Genomic DNA, 24,203 nt, shown 5'->3' on the forward strand with positions numbered 1-24,203 from the left:
TATTCATTCCTTCTGTATCTTACTTCCTACAACAACTCTACCCATATAGTCATCATGTATCCAAGGTCCCTTTCAACTTTGTTATTCTATGAATTCTATGAATGTAATATAACACATAAAAATACCATATCTACTGTATATTAACATTCTTCAGCAATTAATAGGGAAAAATCTCTATATTTATTTACAATTTTAGGAAGAATTATAAGGTTTTATAGAAATAAATTAACAGTCTCAATAACTATTTTTAAACTGAACTTTCCTTCCATATGAAATAGAAGAAACAGAAATAAAGCATGCATTTAACATAGAATTTGCATGTCAGGTTTATTTTTCTGTGAAATATCAGAAAATCGGATTTATGATTTTAGTACTTGGCAAAAATATGATTTCGCAAAGAAGTGAACAACCAACAACAATATGGGTATGCCATTAAAAGACCTGAAGAACTAGGTTAGAGAAAAATCTATGTGATCAGTAAAAGTCAACATTCACTTGATGGCACATAATTCAACTTTTTGATTGACTGATTAATTATATCCAGAAAACCCTGCATTTCAATTAATGTAATGAAAAAGAATTAATTGTGGTCAGAAATACATAAGACAGTCTGAATAAACTGCTATAATTTGCTATTTTTCTAACTTCATTAATATATTCTTAAAGGAAATAAGGCATTTGTTTCTTACTTGTAGTACCATCATTAATCTCTTCAAGTCCAGTAGTTATACCAGCATCAATGGAACTCATTATTTTATCAATCTGCAAGGAAAAATAGGGATTTTTAAAAGATGTATTGTAATGTAAATTAACATGTAATTGTATACAATAAGAATTGTAGAGGCAAAATAACTACTTTTGTTATTTAAATGTTACTGTAAAGTATACACACATCTACAAATAACACAAAATGAATAGCTGAAGCTGAACTATTAACATGAATTTCAAAGATGTTCTGATTATCATAATATAGCATCCACACAGTGTTGGAAACATTTCATTAAATATGTGTTTAAATGATTACCTAAAAGGGCTTCAATGGATGCTATTATACAAAAGGGGAGGGGGGGAGGGAAGGGGAAGGGAAAGGGAGAGAGGGAGGGAGGGAGGGAGGGAGGAAAATTATATACTTATCATTTTATTTTATTTTATGACATTTATATTCGCACACGGCGACTCAAGGCAGTTTACAGGAATATAAAAACCACACACACACACACACACACACACACACACACACAAACAAACAATACATTGCATGAGCCATTTAATGGGCTCCATCCCGTTCTGGGTTCCCCAGGCCTGCTGCCAGAACCAGGTCATCAGTGTCTTCTGGAAGAGTGTTAGAGTGGGGGCCATTCTAATCTCTGGGGGAATGATGTTCCAGAGAGAGGGAGCCACCATGGAGAAGGTCCTTCTTCAAGGTACCACCAGGTTTATCTCCCTAGGGGATGGGACCCATAATATTTCTTGCCTCCCTGCTCTGGTGGGTTGAGTAGATGTGACCAGCAAGGGATGGTCCCTCGGATAACCTGGTCCTGAGACATGAAAGACTTTAAAAGTGACAACTAGCACCTTGAATTGCACCTGGAAGCAAATTAGCAATCAATGCAGGTCCTGCAAGAGAGGTGATACATTTGCACAAAACCATGTGGGGCACTGTATTTTGTACCAACTGGAGCTTTCCATGCTCTTCAAGGACAGCCCATATAGAGCACATTGCAATACTCAAGATGGAAAGTGATTAGGGCATGAGTGTCCATGAGTAGGGATTGTTGTCCAGGAAAGGACATAACTGGTGCACACCACAGTTGCGCAAAGGTCCTCCTGGCTACACTTGATCTTCCAGGAGAACCACTAGATTATGCACAGGGTCTGTTTGGGGTAGTGCTACCCCATCCAAGACCAAAGGTGGCAATTCTTCCTGGGCCAAAGAACCCCAAACCCAAAGCCACTCAGTCTTTCCAGGGTTCAGTTTCAACCCATTGCTCCCCATCCAGCCCCTAACAGCCTCCAGGCACTGTGAGTGGGAGGATACAGCATTGCTTAACTCACCACAGGCTGAAACATACAGCTGAGTATTATCACCATATTGATGATACCTCAGTCCATGGTGATGGATGATCTCACCCAATGGCTTCATATAAATGTTGAACAGCAGTGGGGAGAGTACAGACCCCTGCAGAACCCCGCAAAGTAATGGGCGAGGGGTGGATCTCTCTCCTCCTATCAACACTGACTGAGACTGGCCACAGAGGAAGGAAGTGAACCAGAATAGTACAGGGCCTCCCGGTCTTATGCCCTGAAGTCCCTCCAGAAGAATACCATGGTTGATGGTATTGAAAGCCTCTGAGTGGTCATATAGAGCAAGGATGAATGCACTATCCCCATCCCACTCCTGCCAGAGATCATCCAACATATGATATCTAATATTTAATCTTATCAAATGCAGGCACACTTTGAATGATTTATACTTGTATTTCACCGATTTCTTTACCTTTTCTTTTTCTTAGGAAAGTGCCAAGTATAAAGTATGCATCTTTTATAAAATTATTTGTTACGTATTTGTTTTACATGCATCTTTGTTCTATATGCACTGTGCACAGGTTTTGCATGGAAGAAGCATTATTACAAGAATAGAATAGAAGGTTTTAGAATAGAAGGTTAACTATTTATTTTTCTCAATTTGGAGTATATACAGAAGCTTGTTTATTGACTTTTCCTGAATGTACTGCATCAATGTCTTTATTTCACAAATTTCAGTTGATGTCTTTTTCAGAATGTTTAGCAAGTTCAAATATTTTGTTAATTGATCTGGAACTAAGTGAAATAAAAAAAATATTCCTTCAAGTGAGATACTCTCATTTGAACTTTGATTTGTATATAAGTATTTCAGATGAAAAAGAAGTCAAGATACTGACAAATATCCTAAAACTACTCTATGGATATTAATAGTTGGTGGAATATGGCCATCTATATATTTACAAGGTAGTCACTTGCAAAGATCCTACCTTCCATTGAATAATGTGAGCATCCTTAGGATAAAATTCAGTTTTCATTGCACATGTGGCATCCTGACCACAATCAGGGAAAGTTGCATGTGATATAGGTACAACTAAGACTAGTAACTTAGTTCACCCTTTCTTTGTCCTACTAAAATGCCTTACTTGAATGTTTTGATGAACTAAAACTATGATAGTTAGTATAGATCAAGATATCAAATAACAATCATGGCATAGGAAGTAAACATTAGTCTTTTTGAAGGAATTTGGTCTTTTACATCTAAACAGGTAGTCTTCAATAGCCAGCCCATTATGGTCACAAGTTGTGATGGCTGTTAAGTAAAGCTCCCATGTGTTCACCTTGCTTAATGACCCCCCTATCTCTTCTCTCCACAATGTGATCATTAAAGCTAGAAGCAGAAGGCTAGAAATTAAGGGAGGTGGGGGAAATGAAGCTGGGCGAAAGCTCTTTACCACCTTCATTTCTTCCTGCAGTTCACAGGATGCCTTGCCCTGCCTGTGCTAGAAAGAAAGGCATTGCAGAACAAGTCCTCTGTCCCTCAGCATTCTTAGGCCATGTTGCTATTAGTATTGCTAGATCTGACTGTTCTAGACTGTTCCAAAAATGGCAGTTCCTGCTGATTTCCCTCAGCCCAGGTAAGTGAGGAAGCTGGCAGGAAATTGCAAGTCCCAGGCTGGCAAGTAGGTGTCTGCTGTTGGGTGAGTGAAGGAATGAGGGGTTATGTGGCAAGGTTTGAGGATGATGTCAGAGGATATTGTGGGAGACATGGCAAGGGTTGAAATGCAGTTCTGTTATTTTGATTCACTCTTCTTCCTTCATGAATACTTACTTCTTCCCATTCTGAAGTAAATGATGGTGTTCTTTCAGAATTTTTTCTAGAGGTTTCTTGGATAGCTGAAGATTCGTTCCAATTCTGTCTTGCTTTGTGATCATTAGAAACAAGATCTGAGTCTGATTTAGAAATGTATTTGGATAAATGAATGTCAAGAAGTGTCTTTGGCAAAGATCGTATTCGTCCAAGTGTGCAAGCACGTTCTACAATTCCTGCAGCATTAACTACCCACTGATCTCCAGTTCTTGTGATACCAGCCAATGTGTTAGCTTCTCCTAGAATGTTTTTAGAAGGGAATATAGTTCTATTTAAAATTGGTGGCTTTTTCTTTTTAACCAGAAGAACAGTGCTATTTTCTTGGAGAGAATGTTGTGGATTCAAAATACTGAGGTTCAAACTAATTTTTTGATTCAAATCATCCTTTGGACAAATTTTTCTGTAGAGGTGAAGTGGATTTTCTGGTGGGTCACAAGCAGGTGATGATCCATGAAGAAGGCCAGCAAACTGTTCAAAAGGGTGTGCTTCTAGATGATCACTGTCAATGGATGTTTGCTGGGTTCCTGTAAAATATAATTATCCTTACTGTTTTATTATTTTAAACAGAAAATTTTCTTTTCTTTAGCAGTATTGCATTGTTGCTTGCACAATAAGAAAAAAAATCTGATAGTATTAAAGAAAATCATTTTGCTTTTTAATTGTGTTCAGCTATATTTTAGTACATTTCCTGAATTACTCCCTTAGTTTGAGAATCTTAGCCTTATATAAATTTCTATGAAGTTGACAGAAAAGAGAATCATATAATTTGGTATATCATAATCTTTTAAATTTTAAATTCTCTTTATCTAATATAGAAGATATATATGTAAGCACCAAAAACCCAATAATCTACAATGGTGGCACATAGTCTCCCTGATGTAAAACAAAAACTGTGGCTTATTACATGTTACAGTTTTTCTTAATAGTTGTTGCTTTTCTATATATGCATGTGTCATGTATATAACACTAATAGTAGATGTACTGTAAGTGGATTTATCAATTGAAATAACATGCCTGTAATCATAATGTAACTTGAAAGTGTGTAGAACTGAAGTGTTTCAATACACTGAATATTTATTTTGCTTTCACTGTTGTTCAGATACAGGACTTACTACATAATAGCTTTGAATTATCTTTACCTTGGTTTCATTCAAGATAAACTATAGATAGAACTAAGAAAATAATTTAAGCCCCGCTTGGAAGGATATATGCTTCAACCTGTTAATTGTGTGTTTATTTAGTTATAACATTAAGAACTCTGCTTTTTAAAATAATTATTAAAGATTATAATTGCAATATTAAAAGAAGGAAAGAAGAATAGAAAGAAAGAGTATAAACTGCAAAGGAAAATAAGTGACTTTCAACTTTCATTACAATACGTATATACAAAGTTAGTAACTTTTTACTTCCTTTTAATTTACATTGAAGTATCTCTTCTTATACATAAACAAATCCATAAAGCATCATCATTTCAGTTCTCGAATCAGCAAAAGTACATTAAGGGTTGCCAGAAATAACATATCTATTTGAACCTTCATCAAGTAAATCAACTTTATATTGCTTCCTTTTGTTTCTAACCATCATAATCTTTAGTCTATTCAAGTACTGTCATAAATTTTGATTCCTTTTCATTTCTTTACCCTTTCTTACAATATTCATCCAAACTTTAACAAACCTCTTTTGTAAATCCAATAAAAATATTATCTAAGTCATTCTCTTCATTTATTATTTGTAATTCTCTCTCTCTTTTAAAGCATGAATCATTTTCTATTGTTATTGTGTCCAATAAAACGTTTTTTCCATGTCATTTTGGTAGCCTATCATTTCCAGTGTCAACTCTGTCTTGTCAAATAAAACTTGTTTCTGTTCTGTCATTTCTTCTATATTTTGGACACAGTCTATCCATAGAAGCAAACATTGCTATTGACATTGTTAACTTCTGATTCTATTTTACAAAAGTATCATTCAGTATTTCCAATATTATAATATTTTGCATTATACTGTATCTATTAATCTGGTTTATATATTCTTTTCCTTTCATTAAAGTCTTAAGTGTCCAGTTTTTAAAACTGTTTATCTTTTTTATGTCTTAGGAGAAAAAAACAAGTCCACTTTTTCATAGGAAGGGGTCTTTATAATTAATTCCAGATCTTATTTCAAATTTATCTGGACCCTTAATCCATGTAAAATCTTTTTTAAATAGTTGTTATGCTTGTAGTTATTTTTTTGTTGTTGTTGTTGTTTCATTAAGAATTAAAGGCATACTCACTCAGTGCTTTCAAACTTGTCAATAAGTTTGGCTTCTAATAGCTGAAAAGTAGTTAATAAGCAATTCTGATTGTGATTAGAAAAGGAAGTGTGTAAACCAGAGGTGGTATTCAGCAGGTTCTGACCAGTTCTGGAGAACTGATAGCGGAAATTTTGAGTAGTTCGGAGAACCGGTGGTAACCTTCCCCCTGGAGTGGAGTGAGAATGGAGATTTTGCAGTATCCTTTCCCTGCCACGCCCACTAGTCACACCCACCAAGCCATGCCCACAGAACTGATAGTAAAAAAAATTGAATCCCACCACTGATGTTTTAGTTTCAGCTTAGAAAGACTGCTTCCAAAGGTGCTGCACACTATTTCAACCTCTATTCCAGGGAGCCAGCAATTCTCAGTCCTTCTGGGATTTGAGAGACAAAATGTATGCTATTTAAGATGGAAAAAGGAGCCCACTATTATAAAGAACAGCAATTTCTCCAGAATGTCATCTTTTCAGAAAGATCATAGAGTAACACTTTCTGAGCTTCAAAAGATAATTGAATGAAAACAAATAAGAGTCTGCCTGATGTTATGCTTAGATAATAATTTTAAATTTAAATGCACATTCCCTAGTGAAATTACTGCAATGTTGAAAGCTTTTATATAAATTCTACTCTTGAAAACAACTGCATTTAAATTTGATATTAAAAGCTAAACAATTTTCAGGGCAAACAACTACAAACAACTTTGGCAGAACTGTAGAGTATGCGTGTACAGAAGTGTATTATAAAAGGAGGCGACAGAACCCCCAAATCAATATGGAATGCTGATCCCTCTTATTTATTGGTGACAGAAGAGCCAGTGGGATGGAAAGGGACATAGTCATATTTCACCCTGCTACCTATTGAGATAGAACATAGAATAACAGAGTTGGAAGAGGCATTCAAGATCTTCTAGTTCAACTCCCTGCTTGAGCAGGAGCAGAGGTGGTATTCAGAAGGTTCTGTCCAGTTCTGGAGAACTGGTAGCGGAAATTTTGAGTAGTTCGGAGAACCGCCAAATACCACCTCTGACTTTATAGTATGCCACGCCCACCAAACCACTCCTACAGAACCAGTAGTAAAAAAAAATGAATCCCACCACTGGTAAACCCAATATCTTTTATAGATGCTGACCATGGTGTGAGCAAGATTTTTACTTATACCTATTATCTTGTAAGCAATTGACAAAAATAAGTAAATAAATAAATAAAAAGATCACTATTCACTCATCTCCCAGGGCTCCACATCCACCAGAAACCATTGTCTTGCAGTCTTCTCACAAAGAATAACTGTCTCAAGCACTTAGGACAATGTCTGTTTGTCTAGAGAGCTTCAAAGATGTATCTACTCATTTTGTTCTTTGTTCTTCATAATGAAAATTCCTTTCGCAATTCCTATGTTGGTTTTCTCATACAGACGGTCCCAAAGTTAAACAAAGATTTCAGTCCAGGAACCCTTTTGTAAAACAGTGTTCATGCAAGTTGAACTGTGCACTACACACATGTGCAAAATTAGTGCCTGACATTTTGCATAAAATTGTACTGATCAATTCTGTATCCACTTGTAAATTATGTAAAGCAGGACATACATAATCTTGGGACTTCTGGTATTATGAATGTTCACAGATATGTGCATTTTTCTTAACTATAAGAAATGTTTTTAACAATTTATGCAGTCCCATGAAATTTACATTAAAATATTAGAATTTTACTTGACATCACGCTTTTAAATCAAAACAGAGAAGACACTACAGCTATAACTTAGTTGGGTTTTTGAAAGTTCTGATATGGTTCTTAGAAGTTTCTGAAACAGTTTTGTCTTATTTGGTGTTTCTCCAAAGTATTATATTTTACACTGACATAATTCATTAAAACCTTAAATCATGGATTATTATTAATAGTATAATTCCTCCTTGAACAATTTTATTAGCACATCAAAGATACCTTCTTTCTATAGTTTTAATTTTATTTTAGCAATTATTACTAATGCAATTAGACTTTCTGAAAAAAATTATAGAACTAACTATTAGAAGACCCAACAAAGTAAGAGGACTAAGGTTTTAGATTAGGATTTGTCTTCTTCACTTATGTTGCTATAAAATGTCAAGGGATTATTCTCAGGATTGTAAATTTGAACTGATCACATGTTTATAAAAATGAAGACAATTAAATAACAAGGTCTAGAATATACAGGGCAAAATAAAAGTGGTTAATTTAACTGTGAATTGGATTTACATTCTTACTGGCCATCTATATTTCATTAAATTACATCAAATAATTTGCAACATTTTCAGTATTTTAGCAATTATATCCTGTATGATTTTTCACCGTGTAAATCACAAATTCATCTTGTAAAAAGTGGATTCAACAAGATCAAAATAGCAAGAATGCTAGTTTTCAGGGGCATAAAGCTTGCGGAAAGGATTGTCAAACAAGACTGAAGGGACAAATTTAAATCTGAATGGCAGCAATGTTGTTATAGGATGTCTTGCCAACATTTTAGTTAGCTTTTATTTTTAACAGAGAGGCAGGGTAGAAGACTGTTCTGCAATATACTGTAGTAAAGGATTTTAGACTTCTTTGGTTTATAAAATGATTTCCAAACTTTCAGTCATTTTAAAATTATTATTAGGATTATTAAGGTTGAGATAATATTTTTTCATTAATTTTATTGTACTGTATTTATTCTTGTTTAATCAGTTTTATATAATAGAGTTATATAACAACATCATAAACATTCATGTACATCTCCACATTCACATACATATTACTGTTACATATTTTGAAATGTTATTTTAAGTGAAATATTATTTTAGGTTTTTTTGTTTTTTTTTCATTCAGTTTACAATTTATACACTGTGTCAGGCTAATATCCTTCATGCTAAATATTATATAATGGAGAATTGGGGACAGTTGAACTACATATTAAAGTAATAAAACTGCAATTTTTATTATGAGTGAAAACTGAATTAATCATACATACGGAATAAAAATATGTGCAACAAAGTAAGAGTTGAATTATTAAATGAATAATGCCTGTAAAAAACTATATCATATTATATCAATAATAAGCACTGTGGTTGCCATAGCAAAGTATTCTAGTATGAAACAAAATCTCTTGTTTAAACTGTGTGCCACAGCTATGGTAACAAGCACATTATGACACTTGTGCTGCTAATCTACTTAAATTATCTTTATATTTGATTTAGAAAGAAATATTAAATCTAAAAATATTTCTAAAAATATATAATATGCAATCATTGGCACACTGGAATGTTGAACATTCAATAAGAATTAGAAAAGGAGAGCATTCAGCAAGTTGTTGACGCTTTGTCCAAGGTATGTTGAAGAAAATGACACTACAAAGCAGTGAACAAGTAACTGGCTTGTGTCTAATTCATAAATCACATTATTTATATGAATAAGAAATGCTAAATAAGATTCATAAAATTGGTATAAATATTTCACAAGAGATTCATTAAATTCTATAAAGGGATAGGATATATATATATATATAGCATTCAGCTTTGTTTTATATTACACTATATAAAAGACCCGAACATGCTTAAGACCTGCATATATATATATATATATATATATATATATATATATATATATATATATATATATATATATATATATATATATATAAATAAATATATATAAATATATATAAATATATATAAATATATATATATATATATTTCACGGGTATTTATATGTATGGTATTCAGCTTTGTTCGGGTATTTTCCCACGTCATTATAGTTGTGCTTTTAAAAGTTGTAGCAACATTTCGGCAGAATCTCATCTGCCATCATCAGGCTTCTGTATAGTATTCGTTTGTGAGTCAGACTTTCCCAGCCGTTTCTGTTTTAAATTTGGTGCTTGCCTACTGTTGTGCCAGAAATGGCTTTTTCTTCATCCTGATTGGTTGGGAGTCTTGGTCTGTGTTTATTGGCCTTGGAGCTTGCTGTGTTCTGCTTGATTGGTGTTTCTAATATCTTCTCTCTGTTTTGTAGCTTTTTTTTTTTTTTTGTCTTGATTGGCTGGCAACATTGTGTTTCCTGTATTGGAGGCTTTTAGTGCGGCTTGGATCCGAGTAAATGGACGGCTTTCATTTATTAGGAAGCTAGGTTTCATCTGGGTGCCTGTTTGGGGTGTGTTTGAGCTGGAGGTATCAGGGGGAGTCTGTTTGTGCCCAGGTGTTTGCCTGGCTTGTGGTGTGGATATTTTTTTGTTTGAGAGTGCAGGCTTCCAGATAATTGACAGTATGGTGGAGTCATCTCTCAGGTCTTTTTTCAATCTCTATGGCTTCTCTGATAATTCTGTAGCTGGGGTTTTCTATAGTGGCTAAGGTTTTGGTGCCATTGAAGTCGATGCTATGACCTGTGGTATTCAGCAGGTTCTGACCATTTCTGGAGAACCGGTAGTGGAAATTAATCAATGTTAAAATTATTCCCCCAAGTCCCCTAAATTTCTGATCTTTAAATGCTATAAATTGCAGTTTCCTCATGATCGATGAAGCACCTCTCCTTTCTTCACTATCCCTACAGGGCGGCTTAACCCTGTAGGGTCTCCCAGCAAGCAGCAATTCACAGAGCCCGGCAGAACTCCGCTATTTTCCAGCCATTCTCGCTGCAACATCAACTGGAAACTGGATTAAAAAACCTTTGAGGTCCCTTCCATGATAATAAATTTTGTTAAAGAAAAGATTTATAGGAAAATGTGTCTTTTTTCTTTGTGTGACCATCCTTAATTGCAGGTTGGCTTTTGTGAACATGGCATAATCTCCCCAATAAAGCAGATAGCTGGCAAAAACAAATTGCTTAGTTCATTCTACTTTTCTTGAAATAAGCATCTGTTCAATAATAATCAAAAATAATTTCTGTTCTGAAATAATTACTTCCATTGTGTTCTTAAAATTTACATTTCCTTTGAATATCCACTTTTAAAAGAAAAAAAAAGGCTGATTATTCCCTACAGCTTGCAAGAAGACTGTATATGTGGCGTATGGATTATTGGATTAATTATTGGATTAAGAAAAATAAATAAATAATTCTAAAGTATTACTATCATTTCCATTAATAGTTGCTAAAACAAATCCATAACTGCACCTTGTATAATTGCTTCAGTGGAGCTGCCTTTCAAGCAAACATGGTTAAAATCTTGCAGCTTTGCCTATTTTATTTCTTGCACCACATCAGGTGGTAATGTGTTTACCATTCTAATTGCTCATTAGACTTTGTGCAGGATGGAGGGGAGAAGCAATCTGTTCCACTGATGCATGTTATGTCCTTAATAGATGGACACATTAGGGCATTACTGTTTAGAGAATTCACACTGTGTCTATTAGAAAGGAATTGTTTTTCTGCCTAGGTTTGTTTATTTTTCACCTGTCCACTTTTCATCAAAAAAAGAGCCAAAAATAAAGATATAAAAAGATATGCAGGTAGAGACTAATTTTCAGTACATGCAATGGACATTTTCAAGCAGTTGTAAAACTAAATTACATTTAGGGACTGAAATGAATATTTTCTATAGTGATTCCCATTGCAGCAACATTAAGAATAGCAGCAAAATGGAGGGTAATGGGATCACAACAATAAAAACATAAAAGTAGAATGCTTTTTAACTGAGATTTTCAGTTAAACTCTGCTTGCTCTAGCGGAAGGTATCACTCTTCAAATAGTGACTGCTTCTGTTCTTTTTCTTCCTTCCATGTAAGGTTTCATCTTTCTCTCTATTCACTGACTAGAACCACATATTTTTACAGTATTATAGTTGTTCTTTAGAATTTTATGTACATTTTAGCAATAAAAATACATTTGCTTCAGAGCTGTCATTACTTTCTTCAACTCCAATAGTTAGGTTAAATTACCTTTAATTTTTCTTCCTACTCTTTCTCCAGGTGACAGGAAGTTGATAGTTTCTTTGTCACTGAAGTACAGTACATTAAGTCACAACTTTCATTACATAGCTTATCTACATGCAATTATAGTTGTATATAACCTACCATTAAGCAATAATGATGTTACTTTCACTGGTTTGTTTTATTTTATTTGATATAAAAACAGTTCTGAATTTCATATGGATTGCATTGCTGTAACAAAAATCATGTTGATATTGATTAAAATGCTTGGTCAGTATTTAGTTTTTACATAATTTTTACATAAAATAATTTTATAATTATTTAGTTACATTCGATCATATTTATAATATGCCATTCAGTGTATCTTAATTAATTTGTAGAAACTTAATTCCGTATTCAGATAATGTATTTCTGTCTATTTTTATTCTTTAAACAGCTTCTAAAAGATTTGAGGCTAAATATTGGTCTCTCTAAATCTTTTTCTTTACTCTTTAAAAACCTATCATTGATCCATCAGCCATTAGGATAATTGTATTATGTTTTTAATCATGGCAATGAGACATAAACCCAATTCTAAAAAAATACTACTCAAAATTAATGTTCCTCACCTAAATGATTTAAAGCAAATTTCATTAAAATGTTTGTTTGAGCTGGAGGTATCAGGGAGAGTCTGTTTGTCAGGTGTTTGGGTGTGTTTGAGCTGGAGGGTATCAGGAGTCTGTTTGTGCCCAGGTGTTTGCCTGGCTTGTGGTGTGGAGATTTTTTGTTTGAGAGTGCAGGCTTCCAGATAATTGACAGTCTGGTGGAATCATCTCTCAGGTCTTTGTTCAATCTCTATGGCTTCTCTGATAATTCTGTAGCTGGGGTTTTCTATAGTGGCTAAGGTTTTGGTGCCATTGAAGTCGATGCTATGACCTGTGGTATTCAGCAGGTTCTGACCATTTCTGGAGAACCGGTAGTGGAAATTAATCAATGTTAAAATTATTCCTCCAAGTCCCCTAAATTTCTGATCTTTAAATGCTATAAATTTGTAGTTTTCAGTCTTTATAATTTTCAATTTACCATTCCCAATTGTCCAGATTTTAAAGTCTTACTTTTCTTCTTTTGCTTTTTTCCACTTTTCAATGTACAGTTCTAATAAAGTTTTAATGTTTAATTTAATTTACCATATAAATCTTCAAAAAGCTCAGTAGATATTTCCCAGCATCCAAATCACCTACTAAGATAAAGTGAAGGTCAAGTAGCTTTCCTTTATTCACTTTCTCTCTCTTTTACTTTCCTTTGGATTTTACACATTGCAATTATCTTCTTCCCCCAGTAGATGGGTCCCCTGCCCCCAAATCCAGCATTCAACAGAGTATAGAAAATCAAAAACAGCTGATTTGCATCCAGTCGGGTGGGGGTGGGGGTTAGAGATTACATTTCAGAAAAGCAATTTCTCCCAATAATCACTTTTCACAATGTTATTCAGCTTTTCCAGGCTTTCTATATTTTAAATCATCCTTTAGGTTTTTCTTTTACTTTTATGTATTTAATCTTTGATCTTCCTTTTTAATTTTTAATCTTTAATCGTTCTCCATAAATCCAATTGCCACTTTCTTAAGGTTTGGAGATTATTTCTGGGAACTTTTTACTTAAATTAGTTTTCTAGTGTAACAGTTGGAAATTATCTCACCCAGTTTCACTTCTCTGTCCGCACACTGCTCCAGCAGAAAATCTTAGGGTCCCAGTTGTCCCAGCTTGTGACAGAGCAAGAAAATGGCCATCGTCCCTGCTGCCGATCAGCGAGGAAATTGCAGTTTCCTCATGATCGATGAAGCACCTCTCCTTTCTTCACTATCCCTACAGGGCGGCTTACCCCTGTAGGGTCTCCCAGCAAGCAGCAATTCACAGAGCCCGGCAGAACTCCGCTATTTTCCAGCCATTCTCGCTGCAACATCAACTGGAAACTGGATTAAAAAACCTTTGAGGTCCCTTCCATGATAATAAATTTTGTTAAAGAAAAGATTTATAGGAAAATGTGTCTTTTTTCTTTGTGTGACCATCCTTAATTGCAGGTTGGCTTTTGTGAACATGGCATAATCTCCCCAATAAAGCAGACAGCTGGCAAAAACAAATTGCTTAGTTCATTCTACTTTTCTTGAAATAAGCATCTGTTCAATAATAATCAAAATAATTTCTGTTCTGAAATAATTACTTCCATTGTGTTCTTAAAATTTACATTTCCTTTGAATATCCACTTTTAAAAGAAAAAAAAGGCTGATTATTCCCTACAGCTTGCAAGAAGACTGTATATGTGGCGTATGGATTATTGGATTAATTATTGGATTAAGAAAAATAAATAAATAATTCTAAAGTATTACTATCATTTCCATTAATAGTTGCTAAAAACAAATCCATAACTGCACCTTGTATAATTGCTTCAGTGGAGCTGCCTTTCAAGCAAACATGGTTAAAATCTTGCAGCTTTGCCTATTTTATTTCTTGCACCACATCAGGTGGTAATGTGTTTACCATTCTAATTGCTCATTAGACTTTGTGCAGGATGGAGGGGAGAAGCAATCTGTTCCACTGATGCATGTTATGTCCTTAATAGATGGACACATTAGGGCATTACTATTTAGAGAATTCACACTGTGTCTATTAGAAAGGAATTGTTTTTCTGCCTAGGTTTGTTTATTTTTCACCTGTCCACTTTTCATCAAAAAAAAAGCCAAAAATAAAGATATAAAAAGATATGCAGGTAGAGACTAATTTTCAGTACATGCAATGGACATTTTCAAGCAGCTGTAAAACTAAATTACATTTAGGGGCTGAAATGAATATTTTCTATAGTGATTCCCATTGCAGCAACATTAAGAATAGCAGCAAAATGGAGGGTAATGGGATCACAACAATAAAAACATAAAAGTAGAATGCTTTTTAACTGAGATTTTCAGTTAAACTCTGCTTGCTCTAGCAGAAGGTATCACTCTTCAAATAGTGACTGCTTCTGTTCTTTTTTTCTTCCTTCCCATGTAAGGTTTCATCTTTCTCCTATTCACTGACTAGAACCACATATTTTTACAGTATTATATTGTTCTTTAGAATTTTATGTACATTTTAGCAATAAAAATACATTTGCTTCAGAGCTGTCATTACTTTCTTCAACTCCAATAGTTAGGTTAAATTACCTTTAATTTTTTTCTTCCTACTCTTTCTCCAGGTGACAGGAAGTTGATAGTTTCTTTGTCACTGAAGTACAGTACATTAAGTCACAACTTTCATTACATAGCTTATCTACATGCAATTATAGTTGTATATAACCTACCATTAAGCAATAATGATGTTACTTTCACTGGTTTGTTTTATTTTATTTGATATAAAAACAGTTCTGAATTTCATATGGATTGCATTGCTGTAACAAAAATCATGTTGATATTGATTAAAATGCTTGGTCAGTATTTAGTTTTTTACATAATTTTTACATAAAACAATTTTATAATTATTTAGTTACATTCGATCATATTTATAATATGCCATTCAGTGTATCTTAATTAATTTGTAGAAACTTAATTCCGTATTCAGATAATGTATTTCTGTCTATTTTTATTCTTTAAACAGCTTCTAAAAGATTTGAGGCTAAATATTGGTCTCTCTAAATCTTTTTCTCTTACTCTTTAAAAAACTATCATTGATCCATCAGCCATTAGGATAATTGTATTATGTTTTTAATCATGGCAATGAGACATAAAACCCAATTCTAAAAATACTACTCAAAATTAATGTTCCTCGCCTAAATGATTTAAAGCAAATTTCCTTAAAATGTTTCATTCAAAATAAAGCCTACATAAAATGGTTCAGCTCCATCAATCAAGATTACTTCAAAAAATTGTTTCCCTGTCTATTTAAGGATTATTTTATATGCAGTTGTAAAATAATGACTATACACTTGTATATTCTTTACAGAAAAAGATATTATTGAGTATATTACAGGTTAGGAATATTTATTCCATAATAAAATAATTTTGTTCACTTACGGGTGTTATAGTAAATATTTTCAGCTTACAGAATAAATGTAGTTTTCATTTTTGTATTGTTTAAATACTTGGTATTTTTATTACCCTTCTTCCTCAAATTGATCTGATTTAAACAATGCTTAAAAATGCTTTTGAACAGTGATTCTTGCCACCTATCATTTAGTTACTGCTTTTGCGTTGTTAAAGTTACCCCAGATCCTTTTATATAATAAAAAAAATTACAATTATAAAGTATATTAAAAGAAAGGGAATATGCATTCAACAGACTATTAAAATTATCTACTCAGGTGAGAGTAATTTACAATGACTTTATTTTCTAATAAAATAATAAAGATTTCACCAGTTGCCAAAAGCTCTTTAAAGGGCCAAAAAAACAACTCAAAGGGAAATTCTGTACTTAAATTACTACTAATAAAAGACATTCTCCTTATATCCCAATGGGACAGGTAATAGGTATCTGACAGTGAATTAATGAATTGCCAAATTCATATGGAAAGAAAGTTCATATTACAGATCCTCATGATGGTTTTATGAATAATAACCACAGATATGTTTGTTATTATATTATTTCAAAACAACATTATTTCACATATGCCACCTCTTTAGCCAGTGTTGGTTTCATACTCCTTAAGCTCTTCTCAAGAATTGAAGATTTTTTTAAAAATATATTGGCATAATATATGTGCACATTGAAGCAGTATAGTCTTTTGTAACTGACATATGGAAATTGTGTCAATGCACAGATTTTCTAAGTGCAAAAATCATACAAAAATATTTGGATAGGGTACCTGTGCTGGGATCTCCATGGTCAGTTTATGTCATAATCCTCAAATTTAATTTTTCAGATCTAGTTTTTTCCTGATCTTTGCCTTCAATTCTACTATCCCTTGGTATCAGCACATCAGTTATACAAACTTTCTTCTTTTTACCCATAATTAATCTGTGGGTTGTGAGCCAAAACTTTGTTTGTGTTCAGAAATCCCACAATATTTTAACCTGCTAATTTTGAACTACTATTTCAACTATATTCCACCAATTTTTCATTACTAGCACATGATAATTTTACAAATATTCCAGTAAACATTTTGGTGAATGCATTGTTTATAATCAGTTTGTGCAATCTTCTTGCATGAGCTGAGTATATAATCTACTGTTTCTTCTGCCTTTTTTGCACAATCCACACTTTGAATCATTTGACAAATTTTCAATTCTGGCCTTGCTTGCATTAATTTAAATAATATGCTCTTGAGCAATCAAAATCAAGCCTCTAATTTCTTTTTCTTTTTTAATGATTCATTTGTAAGCCATTGCCAAGTTCAACCTTTAATCACTTTTCCCTAAAGATTTTTTTTAAATTGACCATGTAATGCTCTTACTTGACAAAATTCTGTTGTTTTTACCACATTATTTCAATATTCATGTTTTATTTCTTGCACATATATAAGTTCTAATTTTAAATTTGCATTACTGCTTATTCTGGATCATCTTTTATGTGATCAGCTCATATGTGCTTTTCTTCTTTGATAGTTCATTTGACTTGAAGTAAACCTCTGTATCCATTTTTGAAGAGAAGATAAAATCTATCAATATTATTACAGGGATGTAACGCATAGTGAGTAGTCATTAGCTTTCTTGGTTTTTTGGTCCAAACTGTCCAGTTCAGCTTGTGTCCTGTTAATAATTCCAGCTGTGTATTGTATTATTATTATAGTTCATTGCACAGTCAGCCAGATGTTCAGTATCAATTTGGCATTTTTTCCACCTTTTGAGTCCTTCCCAAGGACCTGGGATAGGCAGATATGGATGTTTGATGGTGTTAAATGTATCGTTGCAGGATGAAAGCTGTTCTGAATAAAGGTGCCTTTTGCAATTGATTGATGGTGAATTTGTCAATCCCGATGGTGTTCAAGTAGTGCTCCAGTTGTCTGGGAATTGCAGCCATGGTGGCTATGATAATTGGTACTGCCTTTGTTTTCTTTAGCCTCAGTCATTCTACTTGTATTTGTAGATCTTTGTTTTTGTTATCTTCTTCAGTTTTTCTCTTCTCTTCTACATTTCCAGGTACTACCACATCCATTATACAAACGTTTTTGTCCTTTTTGTCAACAGTTGTTGAGTTTCGGGTGTATGTGGCTTGAATTCTAAAGTCTCAGAGCATTTTAGCTTTTTAATTCAACAACTTCATAGAAATTATTGTTTCATGAAGTTAAAGATTTTATTCTGTTAAGTCTCATAAGAGCCCAGTTGAAAAACAGTATGAAAGCACAAGTAAAAAAATAAGTTGTTAATAATATTTCAAAAAATTTAGCTTGTAAAAATTGTGATTATATAATCAAAATAGCTTTGTTTTTAAAGCTGTTAGGAATATCTTCTCTATATATACAATTTTATGAATAATATGGAGAATATGCAAGAAACTAAGAATCACTGAGATTGATGAGCATATGACAGATTATGTAGCAACTGAGGAATTAAAACTTTTTGTTAGTATTAGATGAATCAGTGCACAACCTTAATTAGATGGAAATTGAGAACAGAAATAAAATGAACAGCTTGCTTCTTTAAAAAAGGAAAAGGAAATGAGGCACTTGTAATTAAGGGAACTAATATTTTACAAAATGCATATATTCATTTCTTCAAATTAGAATTCTTATTTTTACAGATTCTCTCTTTGTGTCATTTACATTTATATGCTATGTGCTACAGATATATATCTTTTAACCAGTAACTTCTTCAAGATTGAATTTCAATCTATTGAGTATAGACACTGAACTCTTGAGGATAGACTCAGGACATATTACAGAGAATGTAATGCAGCATCAATAAATTATAGCATTCCTATGCATACAACCAAAGGTATGGATCTGGAATATAGATAACAGCTTTGTCATAATATAAAAGTAATAACTAGAGAAGACACTTGAAATAATCAACATCTTCAAAGGAATAAAATTCATAAGGGAAGACAAAAGCAACAACACACTATCTTTCCTGGATATTCCTATCAGCAGAGGAGTGGCAGCAAATAAGAAACATGTCTATTTTAAAACTACGCACATGAACCAAGTGCTCTATTACCAAAATTACAATCCAATTTTCTACAAGAGGAGCTGTGTAAGAATGTTATTCAGACTGTAGTAACCCATAACACCACAAAAAGGAAGCAATTGCCTAGACAACATCTTCCCAAAAAAATGGTTACCCATAAAACTTTATCAGAAAATGCCTGACCATTTAACTCACTACAGCACAACAAACACAAGTTACAAAAAGGATAACAACTTCATACATAAAAATCAACTTAGAAAGAACCAAAAGACTATTACAAGCACCCACTACCACAAACCAACCCAAGCCTTCCAAAACATCAGCATTCAAGATCCAATGTAAACTCCTTAATTTCACAATAAATGGATAATACTAGCCATAATTTCAACTGGAACAGTATGAGCATCCTAAACCAAGCTAAATCCCCAAATACTAGGGAGTTCCTGGAAGCTTGGGACAAATTAACCATCAACAGGGACAATGAACAACATTTACACAACATTAAAAAACAAGAAAGCTAAAAAGGAAACAGATTCAGAATATCTCATTGCTAGCAATCAATACTCAGATAAGCAGAAATTAACACTAGGATTAAGGCAGACACACAATCAAACAGTCAACAACAACCTAATCAAAGAACTACCAAAGAGAAAACAACAGCCCCATCAATACTGATAGGACAAACTACTGTAAATAAACAGAGAGCAAAAACCCCTCCCTTCTAGATGATGTTAGCTAGTTGGGTAATGAAACATCTGTAAGCAACCAAATTCAGAGAGCACCAAGGACTCCACAGGATAGGCAATTATTAGTTTTATTAGACCTTACCAAATGTTTAATAAGCTCACAGGTGCTGACAGTAATTTAATACTTAAAGGTGTCTATAAAGTCTGTAAAATTATTATGCTTCTTACTGAAATAGTCTGTCAGACATTCAGGCCAAAAATGTAACACTTTATTGATAGACTCTACTTCACAGAATGCAATGTGTAAATTATCTGGTAATCAGTAAAACTATCTTAAGTTTGTGTGAAATGTAATTTAGACAAAAGACCAATTACAGCATTACATAGGTTCTGGAATTCACTGGATAAATTTGGGTTATTTTTAAAGGCATTGTTTTAAATACAAATATACTTGTCAGGGATCAGCAACCAGAACAAATCTACAATTCCTTTGTTGTCGAACATTATTTACAAGAATCTTATCAGACTGACTGTCTTCTCTTGGGAAAAGGCAAATATAGTCTTAAAGGTTTGATCTCAGACATTTTCTCCCCAAATCAACTCCATGCTGGAATGTCTCTTTTCTCTCCCTAGAGCAGGGGTGTCAAACTCAAGGCCCGGGGGCCAGATCCGGCCCACGGGGTGATTAGATCTGGCCCGCAGGGCCACCCTGGAAATGGCAAAAGACTGGCCTGTGGTGCCTCTGCCAGCAAAAACAGAACTTGGGTGGGCTGCACACAGCCCTCTTGAGCTCTGTTTTCATTGGCAGAGGGTTACTTACAGGAGGCTGTTGCAGCCGAAAACGGAGCTCAGGAGCCTGTTTTCTCTGGCAGAGGGCTCGGGCCACCACAGGCACCCCTGACACGAGTGATGTTGAGCTGACCACACCCACTCTGGCCACGCCCACTCTGGCCCTCCGAGGTAAAATACAATCCTGATGCGGCCTTCAATGAAATCGAGTTTGACACCCCTGCCCTAGAGGTTCCTCTTCTCCTTCAGCTTCCATCACAGAACTTTTATATACGTGTTTACTTGATTTCCTGCTGCCTTTCTGTAAGCATAAAATATTTTATGTGGCTTGTAGTATGAAACATACACATACAAAGAAGTCCATTAAAAAAACCCAAATATATAAATATATATAATATATTCACTAAACATTCAACACATGATGAGAGCAATTTCCTAAAATGTAGAAGGCAAATACAGTTCCCAAGAGAATGCATTTTGCAGCTAATATTGATACATAGAAACCACCATTTATTTATAAATTACAGTATTTCATTTCATTTCCAGGCTTACCACCTAAGTTTTAAAATAGTTTTTCTAATAATCTGATAAATGCTGAGCCGAGTTCCATATCCAGGCATGTACTTCCTTATGGTTCATTAAGAAAAATTCCTAAACTCTGGACTCTTCATCTCAGTCCTGACCAGAATTCTTTTAATTGGGTTTAGGAGACAAAGCTGTGCATTCAATTTTGTCTGGTATGTTGCTATGCCGCTATTGCTATTTTGTAAGCACTAATTGCTGGAGACTGCAAAAAATAAGATCTTAGGAAACAGATCTCCAAATGAGCATAGATATAGATACAAAATAACCAAGTTTATTAAAGCACATATATAATGTAAAATTCCTCTGCTGGATGGAATGCAAACTGAAATCAGTATAGAAAAGAGAAAGAGAATGAAGAAGCTACTATAACCAAGATTTAGAATAGGGCTGTCAAACTTGTGGCCCGTGGGCCAGATGTGTCACGTGCTAGCCATTCCCACGCCCAGTTTAGTGAAGGGGAGAAAAGTCATGATACGTCACATGATGCAGCTGTGACGAATCAAGTTTGACATCCCTGATTTAGAAGAACCAAGGATGTAAATTAAAGTTAGACATAATGCAAAATAGTGACAAGGCATCTATAACCTGTTAAATCATACTTCTCATTCAGTTAGAACTATTTGCTCTTACTTAGCCCAATTATTCATGCAACGTATTTACTGGCAGCGGGATAAGCCAAATTCTTCATATGTCAACAATCTTTTATTTTACAAATACACACTTACTATGCTGATCTTTAGCTATCATGACCCTAGTAAATGTTCATCCTCCAGAATCCTCCAGACAGATACCAATTTTTGCATTCTATCATTGGTCAGGTGGAGGAAGAAGTGTTTGACTTATGGAAAATGTTGAGTATTGTGAGGAGGCAAAAATGATGAAGTAAATCAAGGGTGTCAAACTCAGAGCCAGGGGACCATATCTGACCTGTGGGGTGTTTAGATCTGGCCCACAGGGCTTCCCAGGAAACAGCAAAGGACAGGCCAACTATGATGCCCTCCTGCAGCCCTCTGCCAGTGAAAATGGAGCTCTGTTTTTACTGGCGGAGGGTTGCAGGAGGCGTTTGCAGCCAAAAATGGGGCCCAGGGGGCACACGCAGCCCACCTAAGTTCTGTTTTCATTGACAGAGGGCTGCAGGAGGCATCGCGGCTGAAAATGGAGCTCAGGAGCCCATTTTCTCTGGCAGAGCACTCGGGCCACCACAGGCAACCCCAACATGAGTGTTATCAAGCTGGCAACACTCACTCTGACCCCCGAGGTCAAACTCAACCTTGATGTGACCCTCAATGAAACTGAATTTGACGCCTGTGAAGTAAATAAAGGGTGATATGGAAATATATACATTTGGCATATTATTTTTTGAAAAGGCATCTTCATTATACACAGAAAAGAACATAAGACTTAAGAAATGTTTACTTATTCTAATTCAAATGAATTAGCATTGATGAAATTAATGGAAAGATTCCAGCCAATGAGGGATTTTGTCAAACTATTTTTCAGAATAATATTGGTAGATATTTTCAGACAATTATACAGCAAGAATTAAAAACAAACATATTATTATTATTATTATTATTATTATTATTATTATTATTATTATTATTATTATTATTATTATTATTATTATTATTGATATATGAGTTTGTGGGTATACTTGGATAATTTTTAAGCCCATATAAAATATTTAACTATAAGTGTTAGATATATAAATATATACAGCAGGTAGTTCTTGTATATGACATCCTTGTTCAATGACTGTTTGAATTTATGACAGTGATGACCTTACAACCAATCCTTTTAAAGCAAAGAAAAGCTAAAATAAGATCATAAGCACAATTGCAGTTTCACTTGCCTTTTCCAATTGTGATCAATAAATTAGGACTACTTTGTATTGGTTTTGGTACTCATAAAAGAATTATTCAGCAACCTGGATTTTAACTTTCATCAACACCCACAGTGTTAAACTTCAATCTTTCGTTTACCTGGTATGTTATTTTCTTCAATGCTGTCCTCAACAGACACAGTGGAGCAGTTGGCTGGACTAACTGGAGAGCTGGAATTAAAGCTTGGGTATCTTACAGAAGAGTTGATTTCAAAATAGTCGTGGCTCTGATTTAATCGATTAAATTCAAAAGCTGATACTATTGATGTACGTTGCTTGGCCTGCAAAAATAAATTAATTAGAAATAGACACTACTTTATTTTTTCTACAACTGCAGCTCACTGCTTCTGTTCAGTTTTTAAAACCAGATGCTATAAAATGTTACCAACTTTTTAAAATACACCTAGAATAAGAAATTTATTATAATCAGAAATACAAAATCAAGGTAACATTATTCATTGTTCTACAAAAATAACCTGAATGCCAATTTAAAAAAATCCAACTCTTGAGAGATATCAAAATATTTATTTATAAATTCCATTCTCTAACCAAAGTTGTACTGAAAATTATATACAATAATGAAAAAAGGTTAATGTTAGCAGTTTCAAAATTATTTTAAGCTTTAAAAGACAATATGGAAAGATAAAAGTAAGAAAATCCCTGACGGACCAGAGATCAGCCAATTACCCAGATAAATTAACTTTATCCAGTTTCCTCTTGGAGAATGGATATTTAACACATTCAACTTCTGATTCAAGCCATAGTATATAACCAGCATATAACCATAAAACATTGGTATTTTCCACAAATTAAAGCAATATTATGTTTAAAACAATGAATTGATAGTTATAACCACATTTGCAGTAGAAGTACTAATAATGAAGCTAATGCTTAAATATTTTGGACACACAAAGTTTAAAAAACATTAAGGAAAATACATGTCCCTGGAAAAATGGAAGGCAATTAAAAAAGAGGCTAACATGAACTAATAGGTATTATTACTGATGACACAAAATAATCTCACAACAACCCTAAAAAAACAAAGTTATAGCTTTACAATTTGGATGAAATGATTGGATTATGAAGAATCAAAAGCAGCCAAACAACATCAGAACCACATCAATGGCAAAAATTCCATAGTTTGATAAT

General features: G+C 33.8%; 1 protein-coding gene across 18 annotated transcripts in view; it reads right to left on the reverse strand.

The window, feature by feature from the left end:
• The window catches only part of ANKS1B (ankyrin repeat and sterile alpha motif domain containing 1B), a 280,349-nt gene that overhangs the window by 178,102 nt on the left and 78,044 nt on the right, over positions 1 to 24,203 (reverse strand). For all 18 annotated transcript variants that reach the window (XR_015750096.1, XM_087968144.1, XM_087968143.1 and 15 more), the window contains exons 12-14: positions 23,155 to 23,335; positions 3,854 to 4,416; positions 690 to 762 (exon numbers count right to left, since the gene is read on the reverse strand). Coding sequence is in view for 17 of the 18 variants with exons in the window: in XM_087968144.1 (XP_087824270.1) it covers positions 690 to 762; positions 3,854 to 4,416; positions 23,155 to 23,335 (817 nt within the window). In the remaining variant the exon portion in view is untranslated. The remainder of the gene's footprint in view (positions 1 to 689; positions 763 to 3,853; positions 4,417 to 23,154; positions 23,336 to 24,203) is intronic.

Source organism: Notechis scutatus, chromosome 6 (assembly GCF_049901735.1).
Source record: "Notechis scutatus isolate UNSWTSFEM ecotype Mainland chromosome 6, rNotScu1.2, whole genome shotgun sequence".
In the NCBI taxonomy this organism is placed as follows: domain Eukaryota; kingdom Metazoa; phylum Chordata; class Lepidosauria; order Squamata; family Elapidae; genus Notechis; species Notechis scutatus.